This window comes from Eurosta solidaginis, chromosome 2 (assembly GCF_040869045.1).
Source record: "Eurosta solidaginis isolate ZX-2024a chromosome 2, ASM4086904v1, whole genome shotgun sequence".
Lineage (NCBI taxonomy): Eukaryota > Metazoa > Arthropoda > Insecta > Diptera > Tephritidae > Eurosta > Eurosta solidaginis.
Genome location: NC_090320.1, coordinates 66,871,456 through 66,892,263, shown reverse-complemented (window position 1 = coordinate 66,892,263; position 20,808 = coordinate 66,871,456). Strand labels below are relative to the sequence as shown.

Here is a 20,808-nt window from a genome sequence, read left to right as displayed (position 1 = left end):
TTTCCGTACTGGCTAGATATATGGATCATCTACCCTGCCTACATTTCCGATTTCAACAAAGCAAATTTTTAAACTCCTATCAGTATATTCGGTAAACTCAGTTTGCTAGTATATACATATATACAAACAAAAATGTGCTCAGCTTTCAGTATCCATGAGCATACATACATATATGAATCCAATTTTTTCTTTTCCTCTTCTAGTTGATCCAAAATTTAGTGGACCAATAAATAACGTAACAGCGCCCGTTGGCCGTGATGCAACTCTTACCTGCGTTGTTCATGATTTGATGTCATAAAGGTTGGTTTTACAAGACGAAGCTAAAAACTAAAAATGTCATACTTGTTTTTAGCTTGCTTGGCTCAGAGTCGATACCCAAACTATTCTCAGCATACAAAATCATGTCATTACAAAAATTATCGCATAGGCATTAGTCACACTGAGCATCGTATCTGGAAGTTACGCATATGTGATGTACGTGAATCAGATTGTGGTCGGTATATGTGCCAAATAAATACGGATCCAATGAAGAATCAAGTTGGTTATTTGGATGTGGTAGTTCCACCTGATATTATCGACTATCAAATCAGTAACGATATGATTGTGCAAGAGGGGTAAAATGTCAGTCTAACATGTACTGCGACAGGACTGCCAAAGCCTACGGTTATTTGACGACGTGAACGTGATATGCCCCTGCTACATAATAATGCGGATGGATCTGAAGTTGATAGCATCTAAGGTGCAAACCTAACACTTTGGCAGGTAACAAGAGAGAGCATGGGAGCCTATTTGTGCATAGCTTCGAATGGAATACCACCAAAAGTCAACAAGCGAATTATGATTGCTGTTAATTGTGAGTATTCACATATTCTTCCTAAAATGCAATGCGCCTAATTGTATGCGACTCTTTCTTTTTCCCTTTTACAGTTGCACCAACAATATGGACCCGTTACGATAGCATCTATGTGGGCTATGGTCGAAAGGTGACTCTCGAGTGCATTTCCGAAGCTCATCCAACGACAGTTAACTTTTGGTTGAAAGGCGCGGAGTTTGTACAGAGTGGCACCTACGAATCCCTCACTTTGGATAATGATTTTAGAATCGTGATGCGGCTAGCGATACGGCCCCTATCGTAAATAACTTTGGCATAGATTTTAGTTTTTTTTTTTTTTGCATATTTTTTCGAATTATATTTGCAGACAAAGCTAAGAAATACAGTCACCATTATCACCAACTGGTTGGAAAAGGCAATAATTTGATATTGATAGAGGGTAATTTAATATATTATACGGAGTATAGTAGAGCTGTGTACAAAACAAAAATTATTGTTTTCAGAATACACATCTCTTGGAACTTCACGGGCTTCCGCTTTTTGTAATATTTTACTAGCTTTGACTGTATGTCTTTTTAAAAGAAATAAACTGTAAATTCAATCCATTACATCATCATCATTAACTACACTTGCCCGCCTAGGCAACTCTGGCCCTGGCGTAGCAAGTTTCGCTAAGCATTCCTGCTTCGCAATGACAAACGCCAATTGGAAGCTCCAAATTAGATCATCAAGTCTTCCTCCGTAAATTTCTCTAAAATCAGGGGAAGTCGGAAATTCGGTTCAGTTCGTGTTGTGGCTCAAAGTCTTAAAGCAGCAGGTTGTTTGGTTCAAACGGTTTGCAGCCCTGTGTTTTTAGTGTTTAACTTTGTTGAGGGCACCATATTGTTATGTATATGACTTTAATTATTAAAAAACCATTAGTTAACAATTTCCAAATTTGAGAGAAATGGACTTTTCAAACGTCGTTAGTGACCTATATGAGTAAATTTATTGAGCTCAGCTTCGGCCAAGCCTGTCCATTTCCACCAAATAATCGGTATCTTGAGGTATGTACATATATCAAAAACACAAAATGTTTTTACATTTTTTTGTTTCTTGATTCACTCGATCCATAAGCCTGTTCCCATTCAGCGTAACCGAACTTCACCTAACGATAAATAAATTCAAAAGAATGGTTTTTAAGTTTTGTCGAATTCAGTAATTTTTGCTGTTTGATAATTTGTATAAACTTTTATGTTTACACTTGGATTATTATGAATTGGTACTTAAAATAAATTTACATAACATACTTTAAATAAATTTAGGAAAAACAATTTAAAAGCCATATTTAAGTTCGAAAGTTTATGGAGTTGAAATTTACACAAGTAATAAAGTTCGCCTTTCTTGTGAGGAAAAGGCATTTAATAATTCTTTCTGTTGATTTTACAATTGCGATTGGAGGAAGCAGGAATCGTCATTATACCATAACTATGAAAGCGATTGGATATATATTTTTAATATATGCAAGAATAATTAGTTAAAACTGAAACTTAACAATTTTTCAGTCTTACCTAGGTAGTCGTATTTTATAAATAAATAGATACATATGTATTTATGACATGGACGTTTCAATATCATTACGTTAGAAAACACGATCCTACAGAAAGAACGAGATTTTGCTAAAAAAAAAAAATTTGTTTGCTAACTGAATATGCGTCCTCGTTTGGGGACTTGTCCTGATTATAAAATTGTTTGCTTTGAAAGGCTAGCTCATCATCACTTTTAAAAATTATTAGAAACTTATTACTATAAAATTCCACTTCGTTTGAAATTTTCTCTTTCAGTATCAAGTATTTTTTTCACAAATTTAAATTTACTTACTTGCATTTTTCTCTCACAAACACATTAATTATTGTAGAAATCATTGGTAGTTTGGTAATTAAGTGATAAGTACTGAAATGTGATTGTGATATTTAACCTACCCTTAATACTGACTGCGTGCTTTCACTTTAAAATAAAATATAGTTCGGTTGTTTTGGGATTTTTAAATTTTTATTTCAATATATTATTAGTTTAGAAAATAAATTTAAAGAAGCTGCGCAATCTGATTGATGTGAGCATTAGAATTCCTTTTTTTGTTAATAATTTTTTTGATGCTCAAACTACATTGTTTATCTTATTAAATGTCGCGGTCAGATATAAAATCAATCTATAGCTTAATAAACAAATGATATGAGTCGTGTTACAGACTTTACAGTAGCGATTGATTACTTTTTTTTTCTAGAATGCATGTATGTTTAAAAAAAAATTTTAAAACCAAAGAGCAAACCCTCTTTTTCTGCACTTTCATATTCATATGTTTGATAATAACAGAGCTGTCTACAGTTATTGACTTTGGCTCGACAGTTCTTATTCCAAATTAAACGTGCATTAAAATGTAGCTTTTCCATTGAGTCTTTTATTCGATATAAGAAGTCGAACTAGAAATTTCTTAAAAAAAAATAAATGTAAGGCGCGATAACCTCCGAAGAGATATAAGGCCGAGCTTCTCTTCCAATTTTCGTCGTGCTCCTCTTGGTTTTCCCTACAAATTGGCCGGACGGGACCTACATGTTTTATGCCGACTCCGAACGGCATCTGCAAGGTAAATGAGTTTTCACTGAGAGCTTTTCATGGCAGAAATACACCCGGAGCGCTTGCCAAACATTGCCGAGGGGCGACCCCGCTTAGAAAAATTTTCTTCTAATTGAAAAACTTTATTTCTAAAATTTTGATGTTGCTTGCCCGGGGTGTGGACACAGGGGATACGGTGTGGTAGGCGGAGCATGCTACCATCACACCACGGTGGCCGCCGAAATGTCTTACCTTTATATAAAATCTACTATGTTACTGATATTTTATATGAATTAGTGTAAATTTATAATGGATGTTATCACAATGTATACTATTTGTTTTATTTCAGAACATACACGGACATTAGTGCGTGTAAAAAAAAGTTGAACATTTTCCGCACGACACTGAACGTTTAGCTTGGGAATATTTCAAATTGTTTTAAATAATTTTATCGACACCCTGTAAAAACAACCGAAGATTTCTCTCACTGTGACGTAATGCTTCATTCACAAAAAATATGCCATTCAAAAAAATCTATTACAATATATGTAACTTAGAGGAAAAAAAAACAATTTCACTGTTTTATCAGGGTGCTAAAAAAGTTATTTTCCAATTTTTAAAATGTTCACAAGCAAGTTATTCATTTTATGCGGAAACATTATAAACCGTTTTGTATGATACGCTCTAATGGGCACATCAATAGTCAGTTTAATTTAGTAATAATTAAATTTAATATACATTGCCAAAAAAATTTTAATGCTAATAATGTAATTTTAACTGGTGGAGAAAAAAACTCTACTACACAAAATAATGCAGCATTTATACCCTTGGCCAAAGTTTACTTATAGTGCAAATTCAATTACAGTACCGAAAAAACATTATTTTTCTTGCAATAGTATAGTTGGAACGAAATGTCCATGAAGGGTTTTAAGTTATCATGAAACAACTTAAGTCAAATTTAAACGCGTTTGCACAAAATTTGTACAAAAGTTTAAATCTGTATCTATCTAGTGGTCTTAGCGTTTCCTTCAAAAATCAAGTGCGTTAAAGTAAAATTTTTAAAATTATGCTAAGCCATCTTATTGAAGACATTACTAACTTAATCTTTCATAAACGAAAATTTTCTCAAAATTTATTTCTTATATAAAAAAACCTTTCTTTTATGACATTTAATTTACTTTACAATAAAATACAATAATCTAGCCATGGCATGGAACATTTAAATACATACTTATATCGCTAAATGAGTTTAGCCTTTCGCGCCAAGCGACCTTAAACAAATTTTAAGATTTTGGCCTCATATGCTGTTCGTTAGCGTGTATGAGAGATTAGCTACTTAAGGAAATATGATTTTATTTTGTCAATGATTTAAAAATATTTTATTACAAATACCACAATGCAGTTTAAGAATTGCAAATCTAATTAATGATATTAAAAAATCTACATATCGTTCGTTCGGTACTTTTATTTAATCGAACTCTTTAGGGTTGTTTGATTCATTTAAAATACATACCCTCTTTTAAATTAATTACATCAAAACTCAAATCGAATCTGAACCACAAAATTTCAAGATCACCGCCACAATAAACATGCAAGTTGTTTCTGACTCTTCAAAGACGAAAACATAATTAACAAAATATTTTTCTTTGGCATACTTTAAGACAACCTTCCCATAATAGAAACCAAATACATTTCGTCGGCTTACATTGAATACCCTCTATCAGCAAAAATCAAGTTTTCCAGGAAAGTAAAAAAATTATTTTTTATCTCTATTGTAAATTGCTGATAATATAAGGTACAACATGATGATGATGATGGTGATGAAAAGTCGCCCAGTGAGTTAAGGAGTCAGAATATACCCGCGCTAGGTATGCCTGTCGTAAGAGGCGACGACTAAAATACCAGATTCAAGCGATTGTGTAGCGCAAACCTTTCATGTTGCCAGCGCAATATACAGCTGCTCCAAACCCAATTGTCAACCTCACCTATCCGTACCGAATCCTGTTTCATTAACAGGCGAGGCTCTGGCGACCCCGTACACCTCATGGATCTAGGGGAGGAAGGTATAGCCAAGAAGGTCGCATGTGGTCATAACAAATCGTTCCCGAGATGTTCGGGATTGGTACCGGAACGTACAGGATCTGCGTCCTGCAAAGGACCATCAACATCGATAACACTCCCCAAGTCCTTCGGGGAGTGTACTTATCCCTACAACAATAACAACATGAAAAGTACCGTTGTGTATTCAAATCAGTTTAATTTTGTTTAAAAGTCATATGGCGCTTTTTGCTATTCGAATGAAAGGTACTTTCATAAAAAATATTTTTAATAAAGGTTTTGCAGGTCAAACAAGGTATTAGTTTTTTGAATGTAGCGTTTATATTGAGCCATATTTCGAGAATGACGCCCTGTAATGGTGGGTAAAGGTAGAGTTCCATATCGAAGGCCATGATGTTGATTCTCAAGGTAGGTATTGTGAAAAATTTATTCGCGGACGGACGTAGCTGGCCCAATCAAAATATTTTTTGACACTAATAATACTGATATACGGATGTTTATGTATATCTCACCCTTGTACACCATTGCGCTCTAATATTATCAGGTCAAAGCTGTAAATTCAGAATTAATACCGTTTGAACTTAGATTTAAAGCTGTTATGTAAAAGGTGAGTCACAGATCTTTTTTAAACTCATTTTCGTCAAAGCTGCTATTGAAGGGTATTAAATATAAGTCGACAATATTAACCGCAACAATTGCAATTAATGTAAGTTACACCTTTGCTTGGATTGAAAATGCGTTTGAACAGTAAGATATGAAAAATGCGAGTTAAGACCTTACAGTAGGTAATATACTAACGATGCACACTTAGTTCAATAACATAAGTCGTGATTTGAAAACATAAAAAGAAACAAATATATTTTTATAATTTTTTTTAATTACTAATTACTACTATACGCGAGAAAGTTTAATCGTTCTTATCTTTTTTTTTATGTATAACTTAAGCGAGAGAAAGTTATTGTGTTTTTTTTTTATAATTTTGTCAAACAAGAATTTCGTTGACAGTTTCTAGGGCTTATCGAACATACATTTATATCTATGTATATTGTTGTTGCACATATACATATCTACGGATTGTGTAATCAACTTGTAGTATTTGTGGTGCTTTTTAACGTCACCTCCTCCGTTGATGGTACTGGGGATTGCTTCCGTATCGGGCACATCTACTGGTGGTGGTAGCGTAGCACCTTTTATGCGCGCCAAATTGTCACATTGCACATAAATCTCATCAACAAGCTTTTTAATGAATGAATGATAGAATTTGCCTTCATTTGAATCGAAGAATTCTTGATGTTTCAATAGGCAATTGTCACGTTTTTCATATTCAAATGTCTGCATAATCAAATAGAGTCGATCAAGATCTTTAACGAATTTCGATTCAGCGCTCTCGCCAGTTTCGTACTCCTATGTTAGAGGAAACAAGACAAAAAACGCATAACAAAACAATTTTCATATTTAAATATAAGTAATTATCACCTCAAATAGTTCCATTATACGCTTGCCACGTGGTTCAATTAATTTATAGATATCCTCCATTGCTTTTAATTCCATAGCTCGTTTATCTGTTTTGGAAGCGCCACAAAAAGGTGTTAGATCACCGACTGCACTCTCAGCAAGATCATGTACCAATGCAAAGTATTTGATTGAGACCTTCGCTGCCGTCTAGTAAGAACGTCATCATATTCATGCGATACATGTGACCCGAAATTGATTCTGGATCGCTTACGTTGCGCAATACCCAGCCGGTACGTTTGGTATGCTAAAATAATAAGAGCAAAAATATGAATTGAATTTAATTAGTGCGAATTTTACAATTAGATACGTTTGTAAATGCACAAACATAAACATAGATATATATACCAATTATAACCAATTTAAAACCTAATGCAGTTTTTACAAAGCCACTAAATTATCATAGAATTAGAAGCCTGCAGAAAAAATAGGAGACAGTCACGTAAAGCAACAGTTTCGAACTACAGGTTTAATGACGACTAATCGGAAGCACAACGGGACAGTACCCCAGCGGGTTAGGGGGCTTATTATATACAGGTATGCCTGCCGTAAAAGGCTACTAAAATACTAAACTGTTTCAAGGGGTTGTGTAGCGCGTTGCCAGCGCAATACATAGCTTCTCCAACGAAATTGTCAATCACATCACCCACCCATGGCGAATCCTGTTTCTTTAACAGCCGAGGGTCTGCCTACCCCAAGTTCCTTTTGGACTGGGGGTAGCAGGGCGGTATGGCCTAGAAGGTTTAATGTAGTCATTCCAAATCATTCCCGAGATAGTCAGGCTAAAACCTTAAAGGTGCTTGTTACCGAAACTTACCGAATCTGCATCCGGCAAAGGACCATCAAAATCGATAACGCTCCCCAAGTCCTCCTTTCGGGAGTATCTTTATCGCTACATCAACAACAACAACAACGGGACAGTTGGCAGCTACACTTGCACAATCTCGAAATAGTTGTCGAAATTTTCTGAAAAAAAAAGCGACAAAAAGATCTTGAAAAAAAATCCAAAATGGTAGGAAGATAATCTCGAAATAATTTCGAAATAACTAAGAAATTATTCCGAAACAGTTCTGAATTGCTTGGTTATGCTGATTAGATAATTCCATATCACCCATTTTTGTATGAATAGCCGCCAGCAGGCTTTATCAAGTCACAAAAGCGACGCTGGCGCTCGAGAACAATATCCAGCGTGGCTTCGCACCAAGAGATTACGTTTTTCTCAACCTGTCTCTCCCAACTCAGTGTAGGGATTATCCTTCCTCTGCTACCAAATACGGGTGTCATAGTAATACTTTCTGATACGGCAGTTTCTTAATCTTTCGCATATCTTGACCAACCCAACAATGATAATGATGATCTACATTCGTCATTTAACTTCGTTTTCAGCACGCCGTTATCATCATGTCAGGTACCATAAGTTTTTCAGACAAACTTTTCTTTAAAATATTTTCTACGCCATTCCATCTTCTTTTCATACATCAGGATAGGATAATTTTGGGGTAAATTATGGAATCTGATTTTTTTTCGTCGAGAGAGATGGCTGTACTTTTCAATTGATTTGAGCTGATAGCGGACATTAACAATAAAATATATCAAATATTTGTTATTTTCAATGTTGTTGTTGTAGCGATAAGGTACACCCCCCAAGGCTTTGGAGAGCGTTATCGATGTGATGATCCTTTGCCGGTACGCTCCGGTAACACAGTACCATTAAGGTGCTAGCCCGACCATCTCGGGAACGATTTATATGACCACACTAAACCTTCAGGCCATCTCTCCCTCCCCACCCCCAAGTTCCATGAGGAGCTTGGGGTCGCCATTAAGGCCTCTCTTTGTACTTTAATTAATTTCCTTTTAAAAATTTGTTTTATTTTTAACTAATTGTAAACTATGGAATATTAAATAATAAGCCATGTAAAAGGAAGTGGCCTTCTAGTATACGTATGTACATGCTTGTGTATTTATAATTGTATGTGATAAGGTTTATAATGAGTCAGAAATTCAACTGAAAGCGAGAAACAAAAATCTCGGATCAACATACTACAACAAATAATGGTGTCGAATTACTCAAAATGGGATTCCAAAAGCCTTCATTCATTCATATGGCTAATTGTTTATTTACAAGTAATATATATACTACAAACATACTTATGTGCATACATATTTATACTTTGTAGAAATGTTTACATAAACATTTAACGGACGTGTTGTAAATAAAAACATTTTTTAGGAATTCCGAAGTATCACATTACACTTCAATAGCCACAACAATAATGTTTTAGCGTATGCGCTATAAAATCTACAAAATTCACAAATACAAATTGATTAAAATGTATTTCTATATTAGACAGCCATTCAAATCATGCAGCAGGGCGCCATCCGTCGTTGTTTGAAGTTATGAAACACTACTTTGTATCGCCAAAGTATTCGTGTACAATTATTTTTTCTTAGTATACGGCAAAGTAGATAAGTGCTTACAGGAGTCCCTGTCTTCGTAGACCTACCTCCGGTGTAAAACACAGATCAATGTCCGTTGATCTTCGGCCCAACAAGTTTGTACCAATCGGTGAGCTGGGGTGTTCAAGTCAACCAGCCTTGGTTTGGCCGAGGAGGACTATCCATCCTCCTCTTCCATTTTCGGGTAATGGCACCCGGTTGCACGGCAACTCCACCGCGGGTTCCGTGCTTTCCTCAGAATCCCTCTTTCATTGATTTTGATATCTCGATATCTGATTAACAAGTTAATCAGATGGAGATATTGTGTTTTGTCACAATTTAGGAATGTGACCAACCTTTCCTGTCCTGCAGTGTGACAACAATGTAAAACATTGTTGACGACGGAGCTGGTTTTGCTTATATATTGCTTAAGGGCCGCACTACGTTGACAAACAGAGTGAGCTTGGCACCAAATTATGCTCCGTCTTAAACTCCGTCACAATTAAAATCAAGGGATGTGACCAACCTTTTCCGCACACAGACCTGTGAGTGCCGAGTGCCCGCCTCAGCAATGTCTCTCCACATCGCTTGAGGCCACACAACGTTGACAAATATTGCGCGCCATAATGTGCTACTATTGGCTTCCATTTTTGCTACTATTATTTCACTCCAATTTTCACTCTTTTACGCAACAATTATGCTCCATTTTGCCTCCGAATATACTCCTACCAAAATTAAAGGGATGTGTCCAACTTTTTCCGCTCACAGACCTGTAAGTACCGAGTACCTGCCACAGCAACATCCTCACATTGCAGTCCGCCACACTGCAGTGATTTGACATCATCAAATCTTGCCACATTTTAGGATGTGGCCATCCATTCTGCGAACGCCTCTTATTCGCTACGCAGTCTAAAGCAGCCTCAAACATCTCAAAAGGCGAGATGAGCACCGGCCCACTCGTACAATTATCGATTGTTTTTCGGCTGACGATAGACATGCGTTTCTTCACCATCTTTCGTCACCATTTTTCTTCGGTTGCCACAATTATGGGATGTGACCAATTCTTTCATCTGCCCCTCAGGGTCAGTTTCTCAGTGAAATTGGGATTGCTGTGGCAAGCATGAGACCGAATTCCCTTGAGTTTGCACGCCCCAAGGGAAAAGAAGTCAGCTCAGAGCGTGTGTCATAAGTGAACTCTATTTGAAACCACAACCCCCGCGATGCTCCCACAAGGGGGCCATCCCAGGACAGGAGATGAAACCCGAATACAAAGCATCATACGATGCAGTGTATCAGGTTACATTGGCTTGCTCCTGCTCCCGCGGTAGCAGTTTTTATAAAGACCTTGCCTAGGGTCCCTCAGGGTGATACCCGCGTCCACCCTGCTACCTTTCGAGTAAAACACCTTACTCATGGATTGGGTACCCATGGTATTATGGTCGCCTTTTACGACCGGTATACCTACCGTGGGCATATTCTAACCCCTAACCCAAAGGGGGAACTGCAAAGTAGAGCAGGAGTGTGTTCGAGCTGAAGAGTTGTTGCATCAGCGTTAATTTTTACGACAAAACATCATGTTCTTTGGCAAAGTCTGAACCGCTGTTGCAACGTCTCGAGTTTGTTGAATGAAATGTTGAGAATCGATTGGTCATCACTAGCAAATCAAACAAAACATACAATCTTTTCATTGCACTATTCCGGCACAAATCAGCGTGAGTATTATATTCATATCAGTTAAGGCTTCAGTTGAAGTTGACTAGAGTTTAACCTTGTACTTTTTTCGATAAATGGACACCACTCAAAACGCATGCCTGTTTTTGCGCTGCCTCATTTAGCATGGGATACAGCCAGGAAGCTTCTTTCTTCTAAAAATGCTGTGCAAAGCTTATACATACATCTACCTCGAGAGTAGTATTGAAATGATTATAAATAAAATAATGATATATATTTAAATAAAGCGCGATAACCTCCGAAATTTTAGCGAGCGTTGTTAATGGTGAAATGAAAAATGTTTTTGGTCCTATGAGGTTATCAAATTGTTGCTATTGTTGTAGCAGTGCTTCGCCTAATCCAGAAGGTGCAACTACTCACAAATTGTCATCAATATTCTCTAACGGAGGTCCAAGGAAACTTGCAGTTTCAACAGGGGTGGACCAGAGTGAGAGGGGTTAGAAATGTTGGTTTCACATTGAAGTTAAAGAGTTAGTGGGTATCATGTGGGGACACATTGGAAGCAGCACAGGGATTATGTATGTCGGAGTTGAACCTATTAGAGTATGCAGATCGCAATTGAGCTAGAGGAACGCGCGTATCCCTATGGAGAGTGCTTTCCTCTTCTGCGGCTTCAGGGTATTTATCTTTAAGAACTGGGTTCGTCGGGCAATTTCTGGCTTAGAGATCCGACCCCGAAGGTTATCAAGTAATTTTTATGAGGTTTTCTTGATGACATGAAGGTTGAATTTTAAAATTCTTGAAGCTTTCGACTGTTGTGTCTGGATTTTGATAGGCATAACCACAAAGTTTGATATAATGTAATGTGATTTTTGTGTGATAGGCAAGCACACTACCTCCACACCGCGGCTTGCTTTTTGACCTTTAAAAAAGTTATTATTAAATATACTATTAAAATTGGTAGTGAATCTTTATATCCTGCTCATTTTCTAAGCGGAATTCTAAGTAATGCTTGTAACCACAGAAATATTAAGTAGTGTATTCGTAGTAGAGATGTAATGGAAAAGAGTTGAAAAAAAGTCTTATCCGAATCGGATTTGCAAACCGAATTCGGTATTGGAGCAGGGTATAAGACACATATCTTGTAAATAGAAGAGGATGACGACTAAAATAATACAAAGACTATTAGACCTTACTATTAGACGTCTTCACTAAACGACTTCCTTTTACATCGGATTAAAATAGGTGGGAACTGAAATCGAAAGATCAGACGTACCTTATAGAAAATTTAATCCTGTTACATCTGTAGTATGTACATATGTAAGTAAATTTATGCATGAATATTTTCACACTCAAAACCACTTTTTTAATTTTATTTTTCTTGCATTGTTGTTGTCGTTGACTTTGATCTTGGCCCTCAAAATAACAAAAACAAGTAAGGAAGGCTAAGTTCGGTTGTAACCGAACATTACATACTCAGTTGAGAGCTATGGAGACAAAATAAGGAAAATCACCATGCAGGAAAATGAACCTAGGGTAACCCTGGAATGTGGTTGTATGACATGTGTATCAAACGAAAGGCATTAAAGAGTATTTTATGAGGGAGTGGGCCTTAGGTCTATCGAGATATCGCCATTAAGGTGGAACAGGGGTGACTCTAGAATTTGTTTGTACGATATGGGTATCAAATGAAAGGTGTTACTGAGCATTTTAAGAGAAAGTGGGCCTTAGGTCTATAGAGATATCGCCATTAAGGTGGAACAGGGGTGACTCTAGAATGTGTTTGTACGATATGGGTATCAAATGAAAGGTGGTAATGAGTATTTTAAAAGGGAATGGGCTTTAGTTCTATAGGTGGACGCCTTTTCGAGATATCGCCATAAAAGTGGACCAAGGGTGACTCTAGAATGTTTGTACGATAAGGGTATCAAACGAAAGGTGTTACTGAGCATTTTAAGAGGGAGTGGGCATTAGGTCTATAGGTGGACGCCTTTTCGAGATATCGCCATTAGAGTGGGCCAGGGGAGACTCTAGAATGTGTTTGCTCGATATGGGTATCAAATGAAAGGTGGTAATGAGTATTTTAAAAGGGAGTAATCCTTAATTCTATAGGTGGACGCCTTTTCGAGATATCGCCATAAAGGTGGACCAATGGTGACTCTAGAATGTTTGTACGATATGGGTATCAAACGAAAGGTGTTACTGAGCATTTTAAGAGGGAGTGGGCATTAGGTCTATAGGTGGACGCCTTTTCGAGATATCGACATTAGGGTGGGCCAGGGCGACTCTAGAATGTGTTCGTACGATATGGCTGTCAAATGAAAGGTGGTAATGAGTATTTTAAAACGGAGTAATCCTTAGTTCTATAGGTGGCTTCCACCGATTTCGCCCATTTTCACAGAGAACAGTTACCGTCATAGAATCTATGCCCCTACCAAATTTGAGAAGGATTGGTAAATTTTTGTTCGACTTATGGCATTAAAAGTATTCTAGACAAACTAAATGAAAATGGGCGGAGCCACTCCCATTTTGAAATTTTCTTTTATTTTTGTATTTTGTTGCGATGTTGTTATCATTACTGGAGTTGAATTTTGACTTAATTTACTTATATACAGTAAAGATATTAAATTTTTTGTTAAAATTTGAATTAAAAAAATTTTTTTTTAAAAAGTGGGCGTGTTCGTCATCCAATTTTGCTAATTTTCATTTAGCACATATATAGTAATAGTAGTAACGTTCCTGGCAAATTTCATCATGATATCTTCAACGACTGCCAAATTACAGCTTGAAAAACTTTTAAATTACCTTCTTGTAAAAGTGGGCGGTGCCACGCCCATTGTACAAAATCTTACCAATTTTCTATTCTGCGTCATAACGTCACCCCATCTACCAAGTTTCATCGCTTTGACCGCCTTTGGCAATGAATTATCGCATTTTTTCGGTTTTTCGAAATTTTCGATATCGAAAAAGTGGGCGTGGTTATAGTCTGATATCGTTCATCGACGGACGGACGGACGGACGGACGGACATGGTTCAATCAAATTTTTTTTCGATACTGATGATTTTGATATATGGAAGTCTATATCTATCTCGATTCCTTTATACCTGTACAACCAACCGTTATCCAAACAAAGTTAATATTCTCTGTGAGCTCTGCTCAACTGAGTATAATAAACGAAAAGAAGTAAGGATGTCTAAGTTCGGGTGAAACCGAACATTGCATATCCAGCTGTATAATTGCAATGCTGCTGTTGTTCGTTTTGTGTGCTTGGTAGTGTTACAAGAGTGCGCAATAATACATATATATATGGTTCTATTCTGAACTAATTTTTCTTCCAGTTATGGCTCCCGAAACATAGAAAATTGCTTAGTCATAAAAGGGGCGGTGCCACGACCATTTTTTAAAATTGAAGTTTTTCGTATTTATTGTTATAAATCCACTTGGGAAATGAAATACCATTGATATAAAGCTCTTTTTTGCAAAGATAGAGCATATTTTGTTCATCCACGACGCTGTTAAAAACATTTCATATAAAAGTGGGCGTGGCCCTTAACCGATTTCGTTATTTTTTCTTCAAAGTATTCTTTATGGTAAAGGCAACCTCTTTGCCGAATTTTGTTACGATATGTTTAATGATTTTTGATTTATGGTTCTCAATATCAGTCCACACGTCAAATTTCAACATTCTAGGTGTATTATTTACTAAATTATCAGGTTTGTTGTGTTTTCCAAAATGTTATAAATATAAAAAGTGGGTGAGGTCATCACCCGATTTCGCTCATTTTCAATACCAATCTAGTCTGGGTCCAGATAAGATCGCGTACCAAATTTGGTGAAGATATCTCAATATTTACTCAAGTTATCGTGTTAACGGACAGACGGACATGGCTCAATAAAATTTGTTTTCGATTCTTATGATTTGGTATATGGAAGTCTATATCTATTTCGATTCCTTTATACATGTACAACCAATCAAATTTATAATACCCTCCTTACTTCTTTTCTTATAAATAAGTAAGTTGTTTTTTAAATACAAGCAACAGAAGCAACTCCAATAAGCACGCCAGCACTAAAAACTTACAAAACCACAAGAACAACAAGAACAACAACTAAAATTGGAAGAAAAGGAGCAATAAAAAATATTCAGTATAAATAAGAACAAGAATATTTGTCTGGTGAAAGTTTCCGGATTAATAGGGGCATCCCAATAATTCCTGAACAACTAATAAATATGTCAGGTTATCGATATGTAATAAATCTATTCATAAAATAAAATGCGGTAAAAAATCCCAGCCGGGTATGTAGTTGCTTGCTAACAATCGAGTTCCTTACTTGTTTTTGTTGGATTCGATTTGTTTAATAACACACAAAAAGCAAACATTTGACAATGAAATGCTTATGTACAACAAAATGTGACTAAAACAAGTAATGGTGTCAAAGTTCAGATATAACCGAACATTATATACTCAGATAAATTACTTTTCTACATTACACGAGGCACCGCCCGGTTAAAAAACATGTCTCCCCATTTCCTCTTACAGTAAAACTTGATAAGTGAAATATCATTGAATCAAAACTATTTTTTGCTAAGTTATAGCTTATTATTCTAGTCTACGACCCTTTTAAACTTGTTTTATATAAAAGTGGGCGTGCTCTCTAACCGATCTCGTCCATTTTTACTAGAAATATTTCTTGCTATAGGGAAAATCTTTGTACACAATTTTATTACGATCCGTTAATTTTTCTTCGAGCTATAGCTCCCGAAACATAGAAAATTGCTTAGTCATAAAAGAGGCGGTGCCACGCCTATTTTTTAAAATTTGAAGGTTTTCCTATTTATTGTTGAAAACACACTTGGGAAATGAAATACCATTGATATAAAACTCTTTTTTGCAAAGATCTAGCTTATTTATTCGTCCACGGTCCTTTTAAAAATCTTTTATATAAAAGTGATCGTGGTCCTTAACCGATTTCGTTAATTTTTCTTCAAAGCATTTCGTATAGTATTGGCAACCAAATTTTGTTACTATAGGTTTAACGATTTTTGATTTATGACTAATAATATTTGCAAAATTGATTTTATCACAAGTGGGCGGTGCCACGCCCATTTTAAAAAATTTTTTTAAATTTTTATCAGGAGTCTCGATATAAATCCACGCGTCAAATTTCAACATTCTACGTGTATTATTTACTAAATTATCAGGTTTTTTATGTTCTCCAAAATGTTATATATATAAAAAGTGGACGTGGTTATCATCCGATTTCGCTCATTTTCAATACATAACTATTCTGGGTCCAGATAAGCTCGTGTACCAAATTTTGTGGAGATATCTTCAATATTTAATACTCAAGTTATCGTGTTTTAGGACAGACGGACGGAGGGACGGACGGAATCATTGACACTGATGATTTTGATATATGGACGTCTATATCTATCTTGATTCCTTTATACCTGTACAACCAACCGTTATCCAAGCAAAGATAATATACTCTGTGTGCAAAGCACGCTGAGTATAAAAATTCCCATTCTTTATGCGCTATGTATCGTTCTTTTAATCTATTAATAGTGTAAAGAATTTAGTTCATTTCCGCTTATTTGCAACCTTCTGCTAGCGTTCGTATCACTAAACTGTTGAATAAATAACTCCAATATTCAATAATGCAAAATGGTCCTTCATAGACTACTTTATAATACTTCTACTTCCCGACAGATAGCGTGCTTAATCAAACTGATTACTGCTTATTCAGTTTTAACTCCTTTTCCTGTGATGTCTCGTTCGCATACTTCTAGGTGTTTCTATTTCTAGAACTTACTACTCGTTTACCAGTTATAAATTTCTCAGCTATAACTACAGATGCACTCTTATTTTAGCTTTTCGCATAGCCATATACGTGTGTATATTTGAGTGATACTTTCACAGATGATTGCCTACTTTTGGGAGTATCTCAGATATATGCACGTGTTTGTGCTCTCCGCTGCTCGTATAGACATATGTATTGACATAGTGATTGATTTGTCGATGGGCATACAAGTCACTGCTTAGTATTGCCTTAGAGATAATAGTATTCCTTAGCGTTGCTAATATTCGTCACACTGCCCTCCACCTAAGTCTAATCGTCCCGATCAGACAAATCTCTCGATCTAAACGCTGCCAGCCTTTCAAAATGAACCATTTTAATTTTGGTTCGTGGTTTGCCAATGGTTTGTATGCGGTACACTACATCGTTGATCCGTTTTGCAACTTTGTAAGGGCCCTCCCAATTACACTGCAATTTCGGGGAAAAACCTTTTTTTCCGTTGTTGGTTGTATAACAGCACCAAATCTCCTTCTTGAAAACCTTCCAAATTAATTGCTTCATCTTATCTCGCTTTCATCTTGTCACTCATAATCTTTGTTCGTTGCCTCAAAAGATCGTGTATCTCTCTCAGCTCTTTTTCCAAAACAATAGGAGATTTCTTAACATTTCTCCCCGCATCGGCATATATCCCAAACTTCAAATCAGCTGGCAGTCGAAAGTCATTGCGAAAAATTACCTTTGCAGGAGTTTGGCCCGTTGTCTCATGCACTGCCGATCGGTAAGCCGTCAAAAATAATGATATGTGTGTATCCCACTCCTTATGGTATTTGTCTACTACTTTCGTTAAATGCTCCTCCATGGTTCTATTGAAACGTTCCACCATACCATCGGAATGAGAATGCAATGCAGTTGTACATGTTTTTTGAATGCTCAACTTCTTACACATTTCTTGAAACACAGCTGATTCAAAATTCCTGCCTTGGTCAGAATGTAACTCCATTGGTACACCATACCTTGCAACCAGATTGTTTATAAACACTTCTGCTACTGGTTCCGCTTCTTGATTTGGGATTGGGTATACCTCTGGCAATTTGCTGAAATAATCCAAAACCACCAATACATATTTGTTTCCGCAGTTGCTAGTAGGAAATGGAACTGCGACATCCATAACGATCTTTTCAAATGGCGCACCAAATTTATATTGCTTCATCTGGTCATGACTTCGGGTTCTGGGCCCTTTCGCTCTGCTACAAACCTCGCAGTTCGCAATCCACTCAGTGACCGAATGACGGCAACCAACCTCCGCTTGGACCATTAGGTAGCTCGCTGAGCACGTCAGGAATCCTCTTTCTTGGAACAACTATCAGTTTCTTCTTGCAATGACCATCCTCACTCTCCCATGCTCGATGCAAGCAACCGGATGTCAATTCTAAACTCTTCCACTGTGCCCAATATGACTTCGCAAGCCCTTGCATAACATGTGATCTGTATCTTCTAGCTTACACTTCCTTAGTTGTTCCTTGTCCCATGCATCCGTACATGTTATAGTCATTAGCCGGACATCTATAATGTATTTTTTAGCCTCGGCCTTTGAACAGTGCTTGCATTCCAAACTACATGGTCTCCATGGCATTGCATCAGCATTTACATGGGTACTACCTTTTCGATGCTCAATGGAAAAGTAAAAGCTTTTTAGTGCGTGATCTGTCCTGACGTGGAATCGCTGTCCGTAGAGGTACTTGTGAAAATGTGTAATGCACTCTACCAATGCCAACAGCTCTCTCCGTGTGACGCAAGAGTTCCTCTCTGGTTTTCCAATTGATCGGCTGTAATATGCAATTACCTTCTCCTGTCCATCGACCAGTTGTGATAAAACGCCTACTATGGCATATCCACTCGCATCAGTAACTACAATAAATATTGCTCCTGGAATCGGATATGCCAACATTGAGGCAGTGCACAAACGCTCCTTCAATGTTTGGAAAGCCACTTCTTGCTCCGTCTTTCATTGAAAAGCTTTATTTTTTCTTGTAAGCTCGTGGCGGCTATGGGCTACGCTGGCAAAATTTGGTACAAAACGGCGGTAATATGTGCACAGCCCAAGGAAACTTCTTAATTCATGCAAGTTCTGTAGTCTTGGCCTATTCTTTACAGCTTCGATCCTTTCATTCACAGTGCAGATGCCCTCTGTCGTTACCTTATGACCCAAATAATTTACTTCCTTTTTAAAAAGTGAACACTTTTTGGGACTTAGTTTCAGACCGGCGCCAGCTATTCTCTGGAAAACTTCCTCAAAGTTCTTAAGATGTTCATCAAAATTCTTGCTCAATACGATAATTTCGTCCAGATACACCATGCATGTTTTCCAATGTGTTTTTTTAATACCTGATCCATGAGTCTCTCAAAAGTAGCTGGTGTATTACAAAGTCCAAAAGGCATTACTGTATATTGCCAAAGACCATCACCTGCACTGAAGGCTGTTTTCTCTTTGTCTTCCTCCTTCACCTCAACTTGCCAGTAGCCGCTTTTCAAGTCCAGTGTGGAAAACGATTTCGTACCAGATAGCGAGTTCTCAGTATTGTTAATTCTTGGCAATGGGTAGATATCCTTTTTCGTGACATCGTTCAACTTGCGGTAGTCTACGTAAAACCTCATTTTCCCATTCTTCTTCCTCAAAAGTACCACAGCTCCTTTGGTCAGTTTGAGTGGTGACTTGAACTCATTGAGTACTCTTACCGGAATATGGCCATCTTGTTTTGTCATAGCCAGGGTTTTCCCTACAAGTATGTTCGGTGATGATTTGTTTGCTTCTTCGACAACCCACAATTTGTTTGTCCCACAATCTCCATCAATCTTTGCCCAGATGACTGCTTCAGATTTTGGTGGTATTTGCTGACTTTCTTCCACCAGTACTTGCTTACAGCTGTATTCTCTCTCATAGCCGAAATTAAGTGGAACATCCATGTTCTTATATCGCATCGTCTTGCTATGCATGTCGATCTTGATGCCTTGGTCGATTAAGAAGTCCACTCCAATTATGATTTCATCAACAATCTATGCCACTATAAAATTGTGTCGTACCATGAAGTTCCCAATTGCTACTTCACATGCTACTTCTCCAATTACCTGGGTGTCCTCTCCTGGATGTACGTAATCTTGCTCCAAGCAATGGTCTTATCTTCTTGTTGACTAAATCTGATCAAATGATGGAATGAGATGCACCCGTATCTACAGTCAGTTAACGTTCCTTCCCATCCACGTGCCCTCCGACAGTAAGATTGTTATTTTGATAGAGATTATGGGGCATTCAATTTTTAGTTTAACGACTGAGTGGACTTGGGGATTTGCTCATCTCTTTCATCTCTGCGTTTACGGCCACCCACATTGTTGGAACTATTGTGACCGGTGCTGCAAGGTCGTGCAATGTGACCTGGGTTTCCGTACTTTAAACATTTCATAACTCAGGCATTTTTCTGTTGTGATCCCTTCAGTGCATCCAAAATTGTGTCTACCCAATCTGGCCTTTCCACTTCCACACGATGAGCTTTGTATGCTGGTTTACTCAATAGTGAGGCAGTTTCCTGTTTCCTATTCCACGGGTCCGTATACGACCTTTTAAAATATCTACCTCAGCCTCGATTTTGTTCTCAAACTGCATTATTTTTTCGTCCATACGGGATTCCAGTTGTACAGAGATCTGCAATGATACATGTGCTTAAATTTTTCCCGACATTTCGGATATAGGTGCCTTCTGTGCTTCAATCCTGTATGCTATTTGTGACGACATTTGGGATATTACGTGCTTCCTGTGTTTCAATCCTGGAAGTTATTTGTTATGACATTTCGGATATACGTGTCTCCTGTGTTTCCATCTGGGAAGCCACGTATGTCTTCTTTTCTTCCAGTT

At 37.2% G+C, this 20,808-nt stretch overlaps 1 protein-coding gene and 1 pseudogene across 1 annotated transcript; one reads left to right on the top strand and one right to left on the bottom strand.

The window, feature by feature from the left end:
- Positions 1-501: 501 nt before the first annotated feature.
- Positions 502-1,209, top strand: LOC137241530 (neuronal growth regulator 1-like; annotated as a pseudogene).
- A 1,146-nt stretch (positions 1,210-2,355) lies between these two features.
- On the bottom strand, positions 2,356-19,865 carry LOC137241529 (5'-deoxynucleotidase HDDC2-like). The gene is given in 4 exon segments (XM_067769124.1): positions 2,356-6,886; positions 6,959-7,118; positions 7,120-7,241; positions 19,638-19,865. Coding segments are annotated over 4 exon segments (906 nt in total). The 3' UTR covers positions 2,356-6,490.
- Between the last annotated feature and the right edge of the window lie 943 nt (positions 19,866-20,808).